We start from the raw sequence: 20,276 nt of genomic DNA, 5'->3' as shown, positions 1-20,276 counted from the left end.
AAGATACCGTTGTGTACCTGTGGGGAAACTGAGCATTCATGCAGTAACGTTCGAGAGATGTCATCTTCTAAGATGAGCTGGAAAAGTAAATGTGTGCTAACCCCTTCGTCAACAATGAAGGAAACTTTTTAAAGCGAACGAACCATTCAGCCAGGTATTTCTCTTTTTTAATGAATATACATTCATAGTTTAATTACAATATAATATTCGACAGTATATTTAATCTAACCCTGGGCTTCCTGGTGATATGTTTGCATAATTTGATCAGGCCATTAACTGTAAAATTATGTGTCCTGGCTCTGACCACGTGGTTTTATGCTGGCTTTTTAATCATGAAGTCAAACAAAGCAAAGCCGAGGATCATGTGTGTTTGCTTTGCAGGAGACTTGCTCCCAGAGCTCTTAATAAAGCTTAGAATAAAACCTTTGGTGGATTTGGTGACTTCTGATTGGTTTTGTAAATCTTTTTTTTTTTTTATTTCCCCGAATTTGTCTGTTTTGTTGAAATTCAGATACAAAAGCCAGAGTCCTTTCAGAGTTCAGGAGTTGGATTTGGATAAGTGTTTTATAAGTAGAAGACGTTCTGTATAGATATTGAACTTTTATCACAAAAGTTGTGCTATTTATTGTGATAATAAATAGCACAACTAGCACAAAATAATTTTACGACAGTAAATTGTAGGACTTATTGTCACTTCATAAATCAGAGCCCTTCTTCCACACTCAGATACTGCTCTTAAAGATCAACCACTCTGTTGGAAGAGAATAGAAATATCCTTTATTGTCTCTCAGTGGGGAAAATCAGGATACATGTTAGTTTGGGGGGTTTACAAACCTCAACAATTACAATTTATCGTTATCACAAAAATAAATCACAATTTTTATCACTCTAACATGTTTTTCCTGGTAATGATAAACAAGACAATAATTGTCCATTGCTAGTCTACAGCTCACATTTTGTTACTTTTAGCTATGATAGAGTTTGAGTAATCGACGTCTGTTTACAGTTGTGTGTTGTAAAAGGAGACGCAAATTCTTCATTCCAAACAAATATTTTAGGATTTTAAACCATTTAGGTGCTGAGGTCTAAAGATTTACAGATATTCCGTGTAGATGTTTTTATAACACACACATGCTCAGTTTTGTCACACGGTAAACTTTTGATCACAATCATCAGATCAAGTGGAAAAGTAGCTGGCAACAAGAGTCTTTCTTTTGAAAACGGAAATAACAATTTATGTAACGAACTGGAGCACTCATGAATATGAAAGTGCTGTTTTTCCACAGGGAGGAGTGGACAGGTATTTCTCTGTGTTTATCAGTGTCAAAGTGTGTTATTAGTGAAATAAGTAGCTTCTCTCTGTATGTCATTCTCTCATCGCTGCCGTTCACACATCTGTGGTGCTGAAACTAACCTGTCACCTCTTCACCTATCATTCTTGTTATTCGAGTAATTTATTGGAAATGATGATCATTGGTATAACCAACTTCTTTATAAACGCTGCAGTTTCTGACCACCAAAATAGCGAACACAAGTGAATAATATAAACTGGCACAAGAGCATTCACTGGCACAGTTTGGCACAGTGGTGCAGAACTAAACTAAGCTGGATAACCCAGTCTCTCAGACGGGAGATGGTGAGCAAAGAAAACGATTAAAATAATGTAGTTAACAACAAACTTTACTTTGACGGAAAACAACAAGGAAATGGACAGAAAGAACGTTGGCTCATTTCAGTAACAGATTTCCTACATAAATCATCGGATCATTAACGAGCACCGAGTCACTGAAGTCACCCCAGCATTCAGGGTTCAGGTGGACTGCAGATGCAGAGCAACAAGCAGGGAGACGGGTGAGGGGCCAATTCAGATCACTCCTTTTTAAAACAACTGAAAGTTTACCAGACTTGCAACACAACAACAGGATATTGATATGTAAAAGTAACATTGACATGTGGCATTGTATGTAGCCTACTCATTTTTGTGGGAAGTCGCTTATAAAGTTGGAAAATATTAACAGATCTTCCCATCAGATTTTTCCAAAGGAAGCCTCCCTTCACTCACTGTAAATCAGAAGCTGCAGAGTACTTTGTTGAGGTCCAGCCTATCAGTCAAGTCTTTGTGAATGTGTAGGAAGAGGAGGACGTAGTTCAGACATTGTTGACCGAAGGGAAGTTTTCAGTCGACGGAGGCTGGAGAAGAGCCACTCAGCTGTCGCATTTTAAATGGGCACCATCAAATACAGCTGGAGAAGCCTGTCGACTTCACGGAAGAGGGATTGAGGGCCTTTTCCTTGGGCTGCCAGCATGTCTGCAATTGTGGACACCGACTAATGGGTCTTTCAGCGGAGATGTTTTGCTCCAGCAGTACTGTCAGATACATTGACAGCTGGGTGAAGTGCAGCTCCATGTCAACATCACTGCTGTACATGTCTACCACATTCTGGGGCATGGTGATTTTGCCTGGGACCTTGTTTATTGCTGGGAGGAGCACCTGTTTCACCCCTATGAGCAGACGAAGATGTGGCTAATTAAACCTGCACGTCAGCTCAGAAGTGAGAAGGTCGATTACCTCAAAAAACTGACCCCTGAAGTACTCTTCAGGATTTCCCAACAATGGGGTGCATTACGGTCATAACGGCATGGAGCACGTGGTTGTGTTTTGGGCTTCTTCAAAGATGCCTCTCATGTCTGTCTAGTGAGCCAGGAGCATCTGCATCGCTGACTGAATTATCTCTGGTGAGACATCTGTGGACTGGAACACTTTCGCCACCTCTTTTTGCAGATGAAAACACTTTTAAAGACACCCCAAAGAAAACACTGAACTGCGTCATGAAAACTTGCAGCCCAGGTGCTTTTTTTGCTTGCCTTTGTGTTTCCCCCCATTCAGATTATTTCATCCAAAGTGTCATAGACAGCTTCAAAATTATACAGCAAGGATTTCATTGCACTGCTTCTGGCTGTCAAGCAAGTGGGGCCGAGTGCTTTCAGGCTTGTGGTAGATGTGGCAGAAGGACCAGCGCCGATGGTGTTAAAGATGGCAAGTCGTTTTGATGAGTTTTTAAAGTACATGATGTATATCTTGAATTCAACTACATTCTCCACATATAATATTGCACTTTGAAGCAGCCTTTTGGAGGATTAAGTTTAAACTGTGGTTCATGCAGTGGATCGATACAACCTTGGGATTTATGTCTTTTATGTGTTTGGTCACACCTAACGTTTGCCCCTGCAGAACAGATGCACCATCATAAGTTTGTTATTAATGTCAAGACTACATCTAAGTAACTTTCTTGATTGTGAGGATTGTGTACGGGTCCTTCTCAAAATATTAGCATATTGTGATAAAGTTCATTATTTTCCATAATGTCATGATGAAAATTTAAAATTCATATATTTTAGATTCATTGCACACTAACTGAAATATTTCAGGTCTTTTATTGTCTTAATACGGATGATTTTGGCATACAGCTTATGAAAACCCAAAATTCCTATCTCACAAAATTAGCATATTTCATCCGACCAATAAAAGAAAAGTGTTTTTAATACAAAAAACGTCAACCTTCAAATAATCATGTACAGTTATGCACTCAATACTTGGTCGGGAATCCTTTGGCAGAAATGACTGCTTCAATGCGGCGTGGCATGGAGGCAATCAGCCTGTGACACTGCTGAGGTCTTATGGAGGCCCAGGATGCTTCGATAGCGGCCTTTAGCTCATCCAGAGTGTTGGGTTTTGAGTCTCTCAACGTTCTCTTCACAATATCCCACAGATTTTCTATGGGGTTCAGGTCAGGAGAGTTGGCAGTTCAATTGAGCACAGTGATACCATGGTCAGTAAACCATTTACCAGTGGTTTTGGCACTGTGAGCAGGTGCCAGGTCGTGCTGAAAAATGAAATCTTCATCTCCATAAAGCTTTTCAGCAGATGGAAGCATGAAGTGCTCCAAAATCTTCTGATAGCTAGCTGCATTGACCCTGCCCTTGATAAAACACAGTGGACCAACACCAGCAGCTGACACGGCACCCCAGACCATCACTGACTGTGGGTACTTGACACTGGACCTCTGGCATTTTGGCATTTCCTTCTCCCCAGTCTTCCTCCAGACTCTGGCACCTTGATTTCCGAATGACATGCAGAATTTGCTTTCATCCGAAAAAAGTACTATGAACCACTGAGCAACAGTCCAGTGCTGCCTCTCTGTAGCCCAGGTCAGGCGCTTCTGCCGCTGTTTCTGGTTCAAAAGTGGCTTGACCTGGGGAATGCGGCACCTGTAGCCCATTTCCTGCACACGCCTGTGCACGGTGGCTCTGGATGTTTCTACTCCAGACTCAGTCCACTGCTTCCGCAGGTCCCCCAAGGTCTGGAATCGGCCCTTCTCCACAATCTTCCTCAGGGTCCGGTCACCTCTTCTCGTTGTGCAGCGTTTTCTGCCACACTTTTTCCTTCCCACAGACTTCCCACTGAGGTGCCTTGATACAGCACTCTGGGAACAGCCTATTCGTTCAGAAATTTATTTCTGTGTCTTACCCTCTTGCTTGAGGGTGTCAATAGTGGCCTTCTGGACAGCAGTCAGGTCGGCAGTCTTACCCATGATTGGGGTTTTGAGTGATGAACCAGGCTGGGAGTTTTAAAGGCCTCAGGAATCTTTTGCAGGTGTTTAGAGTTAACTCGTTGATTCAGATGATTAGGTTCATAGCTCGTTTAGAGACTCTTTTAATGATATGCTAATTTTGTGAGATAGGAATTTTGGGTTTTCATGAGCTGTATGCCAAAATCATCCATATTAAGACAATAAAAGACCTGAAATATTTCAGTTAGTGTGCAATGAATCTAAAATATATGAATGTTAAATTTTCATCATGACATTATGGAAAATAATGAACTTTATCACAATATGCTAATATTTTGAGAAGGACCTGTATATGTAAGACGGTCATACAATCCAACGAAGTCTTCGTAGATGACATACAGGTCCTTCTCAAAATATTAGCATATTGTGATAAAGTTCATTATTTTCCATAATGTCATGATGAAAATTTAACATTCATATATTTTAGATTCATTGCACACTAACTGAAATATTTAAGGTCTTTTATTGTCTTAATACGGATGATTTTGGCATACAGCTCATGAAAACCCAAAATTCCTATCTCACAAAATTAGCATATCATTAAAAGGGTCTCAAGACAAGCTATGAACCTAATCATCTGAATCAACGAGTTAACTCTAAACACCTGCAAAAGATTCCTGAGGCCTTTAAAACTCCCAGCCTGGTTCATCACTCAAAACCCCAATCATGGGTAAGACTGCCGACCTGACTGCTGTCCAGAAGGCCACTATTGACACCCTCAAGCAAGAGGGTAAGACACAGAAATAAATTTCTGAACGAATAGGCTGTTCCCAGAGTGCTGTATCAAGGCACGTCTGTGGGAAGGAAAAAGTGTGGCAGAAAACGCTGCACAACGAGAAGAGGTGACCGGACCCTGAGGAAGATTGTGGAGAAGGGCCGATTCCAGACCTTGGGGGGACCTGCGGAAGCAGTGGACTGAGTCTGGAGTAGAAACATCCAGAGCCACCGTGCACAGGCGTGTGCAGGAAATGGGCTACAGGTGCCGCATTCCCCAGGTCAAGCCACTTTTGAACCAGAAACAGCGGCAGAAGCGCCTGACCTGGGCTACAGAGAAGCAGCACTGGACTGTTGCTCAGTGGTCCAAAGTACTTTTTTCGGATGAAAGCAAATTCTGCATGTCATTCGGAAATCAAGGTGCCAGAGTCTGGAGGAAGACTGGGGAGAAGGAAATGCCAACATGCCAGAAGTCCAGTGTCAAGTACCCACAGTCAGTGATGGTCTGGGGTGCCGTGTCAGCTGCTGGTGTTGGTCCACTGTGTTTTATCAAGGGCAGGGTCAATGCAGCTAGCTATCAGGAGATTTTGGAGCACTTCATGCTTCCATCTGCTGAAAAGCTTTATGGAGATGAAGATTTCATTTTTCAGCACGACCTGGCACCTGCTCACAGTGCCAAAACCACTGGTAAATGGTTTACTGACCATGGTATCACTGTGCTCAATTGGCCTGCCAACTCTCCTGACCTGAACCCCATAGAGAATCTGTGGGATATTGTGAAGAGAACGTTGAGAGACTCAAGACCCAACACTCTGGATGAGCTAAAGGCCGCTATCGAAGCATCCTGGGCCTCCATAAGACCTCAGCAGTGCCACAGGCTGATTGCCTCCATGCCACGCCGCAATGAAGCAGTCATTTCTGCAAAAGGATTCCCGACCAAGTATTGAGTGCATAACTGTACGATTATTTGAAGGTTGACGTTTTTTGTATTAAAAACACTTTTCTTTTATTGGTCGGATGAAATATGCTAATTTTGTGAGATAGGAATTTTGGGTTTTCATGAGCTGTATGCCAAAATCATCCGTATTAAGACAATAAAAGACCTGAAATATTTCAGTTAGTGTGCAATGAATCTAAAATATATGAATGTTAAATTTTCATCATTATATTATGGAAAATAATGAACTTTATCACAATATGCTAATATTTTGAGAAGGACCTGTAATCCGCTGATACCAGTCTGATGTACATAGCCAGCTGCTCATGGTCAGCACAGTCGCATCTTTCATCCATGATGATCACGTAGTGTTACTACTGGCGAGAAACTCTCTTATACATCTTTTAAATCTTGTTCATTTAATTTTCAAGAGATGCATAATTTTTTAGATAGTTTTTTTTTTTTTCCAGGCTAGGGGTTCAACCATTTTTTGAAGCTTCCTCTTTGCATCTGTATGGCCACTGATGGCAAGCCAGAAACAATAGACAGCGCAGCTGCTTCATTAGCCCATCTCTCCTTTTTATCTGCTCGGTGCGCACTTGTTTGTCAAGTTGTATATTGATGGGTGTTTGAAAAATGTAAGCGCACTTTATTTGGAAACAATTATTATGAAAAACTGTATTTTCTTAGCTGTCTTGGGGCCAGGGCACTTCTTCCAGTTGTTTTCCCCCGTCTCTACAAAGCCATCGTCTTCACATTTGGAGAAAGTGACGAGCTGCTGACAGCAGCTAATCTGCATATTTCACTGAAAGCTCACTTCCTGCTGCTGCACAAAATCAATCACTCTCTGCCTATGTACCATTCAGATTTAACGTAATGTTCTTCGATGGTGTTGTAGTTCTCTGGGATTTTGGTGGTAAAATGTAGAAGTTTGGTCCGATTGTATTTACATCTCTTTTTCTCCAGTTCCTCTGTCATGTTTGCTCTTTTATCTTTTAATTTTTTGCGAGCTTGGTTGTAGGCCAGGCTAACTGCTTCAAAGAATGTAAATACAAAACAATGAAACAACATGATAGGCTGTGCTGTACATAATGCATGTGTTTGACTGGTGTGATTGTTTAATTTGATTTAAAATAGGAGTTCTTGATGTTTCATCAATTAATGGCATTTATTGTCACATAAAGGACAGGAATTATTCAAATGTCATCGAGTCTGCTGCAGGTGTGGACAATTATTTTTCCAGGTGAGCATACATAAAACCCAGATAGTTGCATTTTTCCCTTTTTTTAAACTAACTAGAAAACAAAGCAGAGGTTTTCCAATTATTAAAAAAAAAGAGGTTTCATGCTTCCTGGGTGTCTGGAAAGATGATGTGACGGCCGTTGGGAATCACCATAATGTAACTTTTTCAATGTCCCTCAAATCTTCTTTGAGATTTTTGTAGATTAAAAAAACTAAAGCAAGTTGTCATTTATTTCTGGTAGCATACTAAAGAGCAAGATAAGTTTTGTCCTTTTTATCAAATAGAAATAGGCTGCATAAGTATGCTGTAGCAAAAAAAGTGCCGAAAGCAGTAACTTGAGTTTATAGGTGGTATAAAATGGCTGACCATTCAGTGTGAAAACTGCTGTTAGCACATTAAAAATCTGTTCATGCAAAGACAATTATTATTGTCTAAAGGACATGAAGGAAAATCTGTCATACAGCAGTGTTACTGTACTACAATATAAGCTCACAATAGGGATATTAACAAGTATGTATATGTTTCCAGTCCTATGAGTATTTTTTTCTTTTTGCGTATCGTTGCATTAAATTCAGTCTTCGTTATCTGTAATTGTCTTCATAAAAACCAGAAAGTGGTTAAGCCACTGCTCTCCCTGATTACACAAACTCTGCAACCTTGAGTCCTATAATCCTTGTTCAACACATTTCTCTTATGCAATTGAAGCTTGATGGTTCTAGAAGAACATTGCATGTTTTAAGGAGACACACCTCTGTTGTTGGTGTAATAAAACCTGTGTGTCCTGCCTCTTCGCCGCTGGCCTTTAAATTGCAGGCTAGCAGGTCTCTCAAAGCCCTCGTGAGCGCTCAACTGTGACGTTAGCTGGCGTAGCTTTATTAGCTTTGTGGTCGTAGCTCGGCAAACACTTGTTGTCATCACTCTGGGGTGTTTCCTCCAGCTGAGGCTTGTAAAACATGTTGCTTTGTGGCTGCCCCTTGATGTGGGACTCATTTTACATTTGTAACACCCACAAATGAGCCGTGCAGGGAGAGAGACGCTGCGTTGCCTGTTCAGCTCTGCTGCATGACACTAGCAGTGTGTGTGTGTTTAGTTTGTAGGTGGGTTTCTTCTGGGATGAGGCACTTTTTGTAGTACCTCAGCAATAAAGGAAATGTTAAACCACCTGCCTTGTTAAATGCAGAATAACTGTTTTCCTCCTAACAAACCAGCTGTGTCTACTTTTATCAATGTACAGTGCCTTGCAAAAGTATACATGCACATTTTCTCATGTTACAACTGCAACCTTCATGTATTTGCATTCTGATTTCATCTGTTTCTCTTTGCAGTCCAGACAAGTCTTGAATCAGATGTCAGTGTTTCCCTTCCTTCCTTCCTTCCTTCTTTGCAAAAGTATTCATACACATTTTCTTTACACCTACCTAACTAATTAAACTCTGAAAAGCATCAGATGTCGCCTAATTACTAAATTGACTCCATCTGTGTAATTTAATCTCACTAAATCCAGTTGTTCAGTGAAGGCTTTAGAGTTTTGTTATGGAACATTAGTGAACAAACAGCATCATGAAGACCAGGGAACACAGCAGACAGGACGGAAAGAAAGTTGAGGAGCCGTTTAAAGCATAGCTTTTAGTTAAACTATTTCACCTCAAAACAAAAAGCTGTTTGTGGAGGAAAACTAACTGCACATCAACCTGTGAAAAACAAAACTATGATTGTGGTGACACATTTGGGTGGCAGCATCTTACTGTGGGTGTGTTTCCTCAGTGGGGGACAACGAAGCCATGAATAAAACTTGTTAGAGGCTGCAGAAGTCTTATTACAAGGGCAGAAATTTGCCTTCCAAAAGAGCAATGACACAACACACCCAGAGCTTTAATGGAATGGTTTGGATCACAGCATATTCCTGTGTTGGAATGGCCTAGTCAAAGACCAGACTTAAATCCAATTGAGAATCTGTGGCAAGACCTGAAAATTGATGCTCATAGATGTTCTCCATGCGATCTGACTGAGTTTGAGGTATTTCTTAATAAAAATAAGCAAAAATGTGAGCCTTTAAATGTTCAGAGCTGGTAGAGAGACATACCGTAAAAGACCTGTAGCATTATTTGTTGCGAAAGGTAGTTCAACACAATATTGACACAGATTAGGGCTGAATATTAATTCAGATTTGTATTTGTAAAAAAAGCTAATTAGCCACTTTGCATTGGTCTATCACACAAAATCTCAAAATAAGATATTAAAGTTCGCCGTTTTAAAATGACAAAATGTGAAAATGTTCAAGGAATATGAATAATTTTGCAAGCGCTGTATAAATATGAGCTTACTGCAAACTAAAATAGTTTTTCTTTAATGGAAATCTTGCTATAAATGTGTTACATGTCAGGGGTTCTTCTGCCTTTTTGACTTTTCCCTTTGTAACATTCCCAGAGTCACTAATTTTACATCTGCCCTTGGAGTTTCATGTCAGTCTGCCCTTTAGGGCGACCTGGCGTCGTGTCTTATCGGAAATAATTGTCGATGTGTAATAAGTGCTGCGTGTTCCAGCCTCAAGGCCTCAGCGATCGTGTTCCTGCTCCTTCAGCTCGGCCATGAAATCAACCGATGGGCCCTTCATCAGAGGGCAACTGGAGATAACTTGCATCCAATCCTTTCATTTTTGCCCTTTTAGACCCACAGACTTAGACTGTGTCTCAAGTTTAGTCTCACCGTGTTCCCTCATCCAACCGTCCCTCCCCCATCTCCTCCAGGACTCAAGAAAAACATGGTTTGGTTTTCAAGAAACGTCTCCCCTCTTTTTGATTGCATATGTGGAGCTCAGACAGAGATGGAGCAGAAGAAGGAAGGTCTTGCAAAACCCCACAGCAAGCTGCTAAAATGAGCAAAGGCACATGTTTGTGGAGAGCCTGTATGTGTGACTCTTTCTGCTCATGTGAAAAACGGCAAGTCCTACCTCATGTGAGACTCACCGCCATGTCCTGTCCTGGTATTCTCTTTAATGTCGTAATGTTGTTCACGGTTTGGTGCATGACCCACACTTTCTCCTGTGGCCTCATGGCGTTGGAGGGATATCTGGCTGTAAAGAATTAATGAAGGCATGACGAGAGGAGAACAGTTTTATTATGCTGATGTGTGTCTTTGAGTGCGCGTACACAGACGGATTACATTATGCAAACACTGGGCCTTGTCTTGGAAAAGGCGACAAAGTCCAACACAGCTAATGTTTTTCTTATTAGGGACTACGCCAGTCAATCACGCGCTGTAAGGTGGAGTGGCTGGAAGCAGCCGGCAGTTCATTTGTTATTACCAGGCTCCATTGTTCCTAAATGCGTGTGCAAGCTCATTTTACAATGGACCTAAATTGTGCCTCTGACTTCCTACCATTAAATAGTCGGGTTTCTGGGAGAGTGCTGCAGCTGTTCGATCAGAATCTCCTGGAGCTAGACTTGGAAGTATTCATACCCCTGGCAAATTTAGGTTTAAAGTAATCTCTTGATTTTTACCAACATGTTTCCTCTGGCGGGAAATAGTAATAACGTTTTGGAGTGGCCTCGACAGGCTCCTGGCTTGAAGCTGATTGAGAGAGCTAATGATTAGGGTGATGGCAAGGAGGCCGTCCAGGCTAAGAGTTAGAGCTTATTGCAAAAGATAAGCGGCTGGAAAAACAACAGAGATTAATTAAGACAAACCAGAGCTGTCTGTCAATCATTCATGGAAACGAAGTCACATCTTCATACCTAAGCGTCTTGTGTGACATTCATTTCATTTGAAAAGAATGTCGACCTCTCAGCATCCTTCAACTTTTTTAGGGTTTCTGTCACCTTAAGCACGTGCGGCGGCCTGTCCCAGGATGATCTCAGCCCTGGTTGTGGCTCGGCTGTGAATGCGCAAAACTGCTCTGAAGTCAGTGTTTATGGAGGGCCCCTGCTTTCTCGGAGGAGAGAGCCAAAGTTAAATAAATACTCGCTCCATCCTGTCTGCATTAAGGGCCTGCACACATGGCTTTGACGTCAGAGTGACATTAAACAGGGTGGGGTGGCCCAGCTGGCTGTGACAGCCATATGTGCACATGCTCCCCCACTCTTCCACAGCTCTCCTTCTCTGTCTCCTCAGGTTCTTGGTCTGTTTTGTAATTTCCTTTAGCTTGTCAGTGCTGTCCAATTTTTTTCATCCAACCTTAAATTGACATCTTTTTGCAGCAGAAAAATGTATAAAAACTGACAGACTGCAGTTGGACTGAGTCAAAATTAGTTTTTTTTTTTTTAGCAGAATTTGTTTTTGTCAATCTTCATTTGCTTTTGTTCTTCACTGCTCTTTCAAAAGAAGACATTATTTGGTCGTTGTCACATACTCTACTCAATCCCTAACACTGCATTAGCTGCCGCCCTTTTTACATGTCCTTTTTTTTGCAACAGCAGTGGATTTTCTGTCAAGCCTGTCTGAAATTGCATCTGTATTTGCCCCGCAGTCCCACAACCGGTCTGTCAGCATACCGGCCGTAAGCAACATGAGTGATGGAATCTTTAAAAGCTCAGTTTAAACAACAGTGAAAGGAAGCTCCCTTTTATCAATGCATTCTGATCATTCAGGTTTTAACACATTTATAAATGTGCATTCCTTTGAAGGATTTCTGACTGTTTCCTCCTCTAAATACTTAAAGCTTTCAGTTTAAATAACTTGTTTGGTCTTGATGATATGCTTGACAGCAGTTTTCTCTGGAGCTTAGCACAGTAAAACAAGGATTTGCCAACCTCGAAGTTATCTAGGGGGCAGTTACTGATATCAAGGTGTACCAAGACCAAAACCAAAGCACTGAGATGTCTTATAGGTGAAACAGTTGTGTTGGAGACTGCTAAAGTTCAGTGGCGGTATAATTAATATATGAACTTTCACCGACTCTTCAGCAACTTAAACTTAAAGAAGAGTCATGCTGAGCAATTGAGAAAAAAATGGTCCTACACACTATATATAGACCGTTTATGTGAGTTAGTCAAAACTTTGTTTGTTCAGCATGCACACAAAGGTCTCAAGTTTAGCAGTAACATTGTAGTTTAGCATCAAATGAACTTAGTTCAGTTTTGTTCTGAGCAAGAATTTTAGGCTAATGGTTTCGGTCATTTGCTAATTAAAATGAAAGCAGTTTAGTTTACAAAAATCACAGCCAGCTTTAATATAAGACCGAAGTGCTTAAATTCTTCCATTTGACATGACTGCACGAGGTGTCCTTGTGAAAAACTTTTAGAAACTGTATTTTGTTAATTATCTGTTTCAGATTTCTGGCTTTATTAGAGCACAGACCAAATCAAGAAAAAAGATGAACTGAACTTGTGTTTTTGTAAACCTCTGCAGCTATAATTCTTACACATTCTTACACATTTCAATTGGAACTATTAATTTTGCTTCATGAAAAACAATTATTTTTCAACTTTTTACCTCAACTGAATCATTGTGCCTAAATTAAAAGTAGGATTTCTGCACATTTTTCATAAGACATAACCTTATTTTGGGGCTTTTTCTTCATCTTTACCACTGGTAACGTTGAATGTGACGGGCGGTATAGTTGGAACATATGAAGCTGTATTTTGAAAAGGTTGTGCAGTCAGAATTGTTCTTGTCAAGTTTTGCTTGAGCAAATTATTACTGCAAAGTGTGTGGTTTTTCTTGCCTTGTTAGGTCTTCCATTCTGACTAAACATAAGCGGTTCATTGCTGTTTCAGTACCTGCTTTTAAATGGAAAGCTGCTATCAGGGAATCACTGGAGTTCCAATAAGAACCTGATTAAGGGAACATTATCTGTGATGGCCGCCCTTTAGTCAGGACTTCCCTTGCCATATCAGGACTCCATCAACTTTGACCTTGCCCTCCACTCCACCTCTGTACCCTACAAACAGGATAACAAAAAGAAGTTTATTAGAAATCTTTTCCCATCGACAGTAGTAGCCTGTTTTCCCTCTGTTCTCTGAAGACGAAAAGCACACAGAACTAAAATAGTTGTAGTAGTTTATTAAACTGACTCATCTCACACAGCAACACGTAGACTAACTGGTCTCATCTGTTTCTGGCAGATATGATGCTGTTGGTTTTAGAGAATCCATGTGAGATGTAAGGGTTGATAAATGTGTGCATATGTGGGGAAAAACTGATTCTCTGCCCACCCTTGCACCCTCTCGAGACAGCTAATCCGAGCCAGAGATGGTAAATTCCCACGAATACCACAGTGTCAGTTGATGAAGGAGTGAATGGCAATAAGCATATTACCCTTGAAAGCCAGATATGAACAGGTGTTTGACATTTTTCTACTCTTTGCAAAACAGACTTCACTAACTAAATAAAGATTCGGGTACCAAATCTCTAATTTCATGTCTGGACTAGTGGAGTGAAGTAATTAAAGGTTTATTTTATTATCAGCTTCTTGATCCTTCTCAAAGCAAAAATACACAGTTTACAGGTTTGAAAAAAAAAACTGTTGACAGGAAAATACTTACTGTTTCTGTTGGATGCTTAGCAAAAAATATCAAAATTTAAAACAAAAAAAACATTGTTTTTGTTCTGATAAATGTGTTCATTTTTCAGTTATAATCCCACTTGACACTGGATTAAGACAACACTACGGTGTCAAGCACCTCCACGACTGGATGTGGGTGGTCACAGAAAATAAGGAAAACCTCCTTAAATTTACAGGGAATATCTGCACCTCCACCATCAGTTTCAGCGTTACTGTGGTAAAAGAAATGGTATCAGAACTTGAGTCAATTAATCCATAGCATGAAAGGATGTACTGTTCGAATTTGACCTGATACTGTTAAGCATATCTTGGCGAGAGCACTCAGGGGGAATAATGCACATAAAATTCAAAATCTGTTTTCACTGGGATCTGATCACACCCAGACTCTGAGGTCTGCAACTGTTTTTTGTGGTCTGTTCTATGACTGTGATTGTGAGTCAGTATATTGTGCAGCAATAACAATTACATCAAAGTACTTCCTACTCCTGCTCCTCCCCCATTGTCACTCATGCTAGGACTTCTGTTTCATAGCATTAAAATTTTGACATTGAAACTGCAACTAGCTTAAATGCACAATTTGGAGATGTGTGTGATTTTCCCCAGTTTGGAGCCCAGCAAGTATTGATTTTTATGCATAATCATGGTGTTAAATTAGTGCAAATATGGTGGACTGTTCATTCCAGTTGCCTATTAAAATCCTTTTGGTTGCAACCAGAACAGTGTTGGGACACGATATGCACAACAGCCACAGTGCTTAGTGTTACAAAAAGTTACTTGGAGTTCTGCCAGCCCAGGGTGGCCATGAAGAGGTTGTGCCCTTGGGTTGAGGCCAGTGTTCCCAGATCTGCTTTAAAATCTCTGACTAATCTATTTTGTTGCTCGTGGGCCACATGTCATGGATAAGGTAACACTGCTTCTAGCACACACCAAAACGCCCCTGATATGCAGCTGCCATGTTCAGCCACCACAATCCTACCATAGTAGCTTTGTACATGCTCCACACCTTCTAGAAACCATCACAGCTCTTCACTTGTAATGGGAAGCATACAACTTTCATGATGTAATCTAGGAAAACCTGCAAAAATAATCAATGTTCTAGCTGATTTTTAACATTGTAGTGTAGTCATAATCCAAAACCAAAGTGGGCCCAACAGAAGGTGGCAGAGCATCTAAAATGTGATGATGGCTGAGCGATTGAGCGGGTCAAAAAGGGTGATGTGAGGCAACATGAATGTGGGTTTAACCTATCATGATACTCCATGCAGGATTATGGTAGAATCAGATGATTATTTCCTTTCATCCTACTCTGCATCAAAAATAGTACTCAAATAATCAAAATAAACCCCAAGCTTAAAATGATAGATCAAAGAGGTAATTTAGTTTGATCTGGTGCCAGATTGTTAAAAGAATTGCATAAAATGTTCCGATCTTGGATTTTGTAAAGCTTACACCTGCCTGAACTATGATTACCAAATTATTTATTTCTGGCTTTCCTGCAGTCACTAATTATTTATATTAGGAGCAAAGGTGCCATGTCACCCTGTGTGAGAGGAAGGAGACTGTGAAACTGTGCTTTACTTATTTAAAACAAAGACAAAATGATTACAGAGGTGACGTTTTCTTTTGCATCTTATAGCTTAGCTCTGTTAACATTACTAACTGTAAATATTAGTCTGTGTTTATTCCCTAGAGAATGTAACCCCTTACCTCAATTCTGAGATTGCCAAAAGGCTCCCACCATTTCCAAATACAGCTTAGGTTAAAAAGACAAAATAGAGTAACTTTGCCATAATGTGTTCAGGCCTCCCGTTAGCTGCTGAAGTCAGTGGCGGTACTTGATGTAGGCGATATGGCTTACTCCCAAGGGCAGCACAGTCTGGGGGGAGCCGAGGTTGCCCTTTTTATTTAAGAAAATAGTTATCTTTTGTTGCATTCTTAATGACTATACTATGGCTCACTTGCATGTTCAGGCAAAAATGCTGTTCTTTTAAGAAGGCTAGATTTGTCCATCTCTGGTTCAGAACCTTGCATGTTAAGACTGAGACCTCAACTGTATTATTGATGTGCACAGTTGTCGTAGGTGAGGTGGGGATCCTACACAGGGGGCGATTTATGCAACAACTGCCTCTGGTTGCATTCAGGTGTGGGTCAGTTCACCCCTTTGTCTATTCTAAGTCCACAAGCTGGATACGAATAGTTTTTGTTTCCGGAAAAGTGAGGCTCCCTGTTGATGGAATACAAACACTAATCTGACGTTTATGATTGAACAGCCAAAAGATTCAGTAACTACTGCAACACCGACGATTGTCCTTGTCAGCCTAACCCGGTAGCGCATAGGTATGGTGCGTTCACTGATCATCTGATTTTTAGATTTTCAACCAACCAGTGGGTTTAATTTAGTTTGATCTGATGCTTGATTGGTAAATAAATAATGATCTGAGAACAATTGAGTTCTTAAAGTTTTGGGGGTTTTATGAGGTGTTTTGTTAGTCCTGATACTGTATTATCATCCAATTGTTCCTGTTTTCTTCCTCTTATGGAATCAGTATATTTTGACATATGGTGCAAATACATAAAACGTTCCTGTACTTATATATTTCTCTCACTTATACATTAATATTACTAGAGCAACTAGAAAACAGTGTCTTTCTTTCTGGTACCGGACTTGGCCATTTTGAGTCTTAAAGAGCAGAGCCTTTTTTGTGTCAGTAGGTAACTTTACATCAGAGTTGACAAAAATCACACGTGGAGTTCACCAAGGTTCCTTCTTGGGACCCCTCCTATGTAATATCTACATTCCCCACTTTGCTCAGATCATAAAAAACAACAAGATAAGTTACCATAAATATGCACATGACACACAACTCGACGTTACAATGTCACTAGGTGATTATGAACCTATTCGAACCTAAGCATTCAGTAGATGCATAGAGCAAATCATGGATGTGCCATAATGTTCTTCTCTTACATTAAGGATTTATTGCTGTCGTATCATGCTTCCAGACCACTCAAGTCTTCTGGTTCAACTCTCCTCTGCATCCCCAGAACCAAACATGGAGAAGCAGCATTGAATTCTTATGCTCCACTAATCTGGAACAAACTTAATGAAAACGCCAAAAATGCTGAATCCCTGAGTTTTTTTAAATCAAGGTTAAAACCCCATTTGTTTAGCGTTGCTTTTGTAAACTATTAACTAAAACATATTGGCAAAAGTTTCTACTTTGGATAAAGGTTAATTAGGATTTTCCACCTCGGAACAGACAGCGTGAAGGATCTCGCTGTCCCCAATGAGACACAGTTGACTGTAAAAGACCCCTCCCTAACAGACTGTGGCTGAGCTGGGCTCTCCTAAAAGAAGTTAAAAGGAAGGTACAGAGCACCAGGAAGTCTCTGACTCGGTCCAGGCGTGAACCAGTTTTAAAGGAATATTCCCCCATTACCCAGATGTGTAATAGTGCAGAAGGTGTCTAAGAAATTACCTGAAATGTGCTGTACGAATAAACTTCCTTTGCCTTTACTTATAATAAATGTATATACTAACATAAAGAAGTAGATGCAGTTAAACACCATCTTTTCCTGTTTTAGGTCAATTAGGATTAACAGACCTATTTATACTTGCTAAACGCGAGAACATCGAGAGAGAGAGAATTGTTTTTGTTTTTTTTACTTCCTGCAGTCAGGGATGAAGAGCTTCATTTTTCGAGGCACATCCTCTGGTTGTGGTCAAAATAATGATTGTTACATTTGGAGGATAAAGGGTAAAGCTGTTTTGTCTGAAAAATGCCATTCCGTCTTTAAAATACGGGGCATCATGCATCTGAGGTTATTTTGCTTCAGGAAGAACAGGTGCGCTTCTCAAAATACGTGAAATCATGAGGAAAGAACATTAAGTAGGATCAATGAAGCAACATCTCAAGACATTAGCCACCCGGTTAAAGCTTGTGCACAATGTGTCTTCAGAAGAAACAATGACCTTAATCATACAGTCCGTTTAGCTACAGAGTAGCCTAAAATGTTTTGGAGTGGCCATTACAGATCCCTGATCACCACATCTGTCTGCACAATTTGGGCTGAAATCCCAGCAAACTATTGTGAGAAGCTTGCAGACAGTGAGGAAACATCGGGTGTGTATTTATATAGTGTCTGTAAATATCTGCTTTCAACTGTAAATACAAACACACACCTGCAGCTGCTGTTGCAAAGAGCTTTTTAATAAGTAACCAGAAGAATGTTGTTGTGGTCATTCAAGCCTTACATTAGGGTTCACAGACTTCCTGAGCATAGTACGCCACAGGAGTGTGTGTGATAGAGGTAATCTATGAATGACGGTTTAGTTTGGCTAATGTTTGACTGGGATCCACTTGGTGTATGTGTGTGAGAGCTGTCAGCGTACTTCATCACACCCTCTGTCATGTTGCACAGAGGCGACTGGTGAGATGGACCAGCTGTCCCTGTTTCTGGTCACACCAAGGTCAGCCTGCTTGAAGACACACATGCAAGAGCTAACATAAACATGCGTGCACACACACATACACACTCTTGGCCGAATGCCTTTTGTTACTCCTGTACTGAAAATGCTACTTGTTGGATGCTCTGTCCATGAATGACATTAATCTCTGGTCTTTTTTGTGTTTCAGGCGGGGGAGGCAAGAGGAATGGACGCAGCAAGAAATGGAAGGAGATGCTTAAACTCCCACACATCAGCCAATGCGAGGAGCTTCGCCGCGCTATCGGTACGGGCATGGAGCGCAAGCAGTGTCGTTGGGTTGTTGGGGTGTGTCTGACTTTGGGGGGAAGTTCGGACTGGACTTCCTTCCTTTTTTTACCCGTCTCCACCCACGGTTAAAGGCAAGGGAGGCAGGAAACTGGGCGTGTGTGAGTGTCACCTTTTGAGATGGGGAAACGGTTTGTGAGAGTATCAAAGTTGAGGTTAAGCTTGTGTGTGCTTGTCGCATGTCAAATCAGAACCTGGGTCCCACTTCCTGTTCTCAGCCTCACAAGTGAAACTGTCGTCCATCCCCCTTGGGCTAGATTACTGTGCAAGCATCATTGTGGTTCTTTGGATGCCACACAGCACCTCTGTGTGTGTGTGTGTTTGGTTGTGCGTCAGCTCTCTCTGCCAGAGATTGCAGGGCTGCCCTCCCCCACATGCTCTTATACCCTCCCTCTTTTCTATCTCCATGCATCCCTCCACTGCTATCTGCATCTCTCTCTCGCTCCTTTACTCTTTGAGCCACTTCAGAGAGCAGCTAAAGAGGAGAGTTGTGGAGGGAGAGACCTTTTACAGCAGCAGGAGAGATCTTTTGAGGACAGGAGGGATAAGAGCGGGACCGAGTGAAAGGGATGTAGATGTATATACACTCCCTCGGTGATATCTCTTGCTCAGCAATGGTTGTGCTTCCTGTTCGCACATCCCTGATCATCCCTCACATAATCTGAGAGTTCTTGGCCACCTTTATGGGAGAACACCTACTGGTTTGCATTAGGACCCCGATTTGCACAGGATGCCAGAAATGGGCTAAAGGTGTCTGTCTGCGTGAGGATACGCACCCCCGCTGTAGGAGTTTACATATGTCAGCATTTCACACATGCTATTGTGTAATTTCCCTATCGCGCAGAGCACGAGATCAAAATATTCCTCCTTGTGTAATCAGACTGGCAGGCGTGGAGCTATGTGCAAGTGCGCACACAAGGATACAGTAAAGCGACAGATAACAGTGTCTTTGTTGTGTCTCGATAATGTCAAGCATTTGACCTTAGCCTTGACAAGCAAGTGGTAGTTTTAGTAAACCCAGATTACACTATACATGCTGCTGCCACTTTGTCTGCAAGCCTCAAACCTCCGTGCTTCATCGTCTCCATCCATCGCTTTTATTTTTCAGCCTTTTAGTGTTCGGTCAGTACATCATAGCACACATGCTTCTACTATTTCTCGTCACAGTCGGCTTATGTAGTATGTTTAGAAACTAGTTTTACAAGTTTCTTTTCCACGTAGTAGCTAACGAACGTGGTGATCACTCAGTACCTTGCATAAAGTCTTAATAGGCTTTGAACTGTTTCCTTATTCTGTCACTTTGCAAACCACACACATTATCTGATTGGGATTTTATGTGATACACCAACACAGAGTGGTGCATAATTTTAAATTGGATATTTTTTTTCTTTAAAGTGTAGCATGTGTTGGTATTCAGCCCCAGTTAATCAATACTTTGGTGGATGTCTCTACCAGCTTTGCACATCTGGAGAATG

At 41.1% G+C, this 20,276-nt stretch overlaps 1 protein-coding gene across 3 annotated transcripts in view; it reads left to right on the top strand.

The window, feature by feature from the left end:
* grk4 (G protein-coupled receptor kinase 4) overlaps positions 1-20,276 on the top strand; it is a 65,816-nt gene that overhangs the window by 5,046 nt on the left and 40,494 nt on the right. For all 3 annotated transcript variants that reach the window (XM_047364943.1, XM_047364941.1, XM_047364942.1), the window contains exon 2: positions 18,665-18,760. In XM_047364943.1, the coding sequence (XP_047220899.1) occupies positions 18,665-18,760 (96 nt within the window). The remainder of the gene's footprint in view (positions 1-18,664; positions 18,761-20,276) is intronic.

The sequence above is a fragment of the Girardinichthys multiradiatus genome, chromosome 5 (genome assembly GCF_021462225.1).
Source record: "Girardinichthys multiradiatus isolate DD_20200921_A chromosome 5, DD_fGirMul_XY1, whole genome shotgun sequence".
Lineage (NCBI taxonomy): Eukaryota > Metazoa > Chordata > Actinopteri > Cyprinodontiformes > Goodeidae > Girardinichthys > Girardinichthys multiradiatus.
This window is presented reverse-complemented; position numbering and strand designations above follow the sequence as displayed.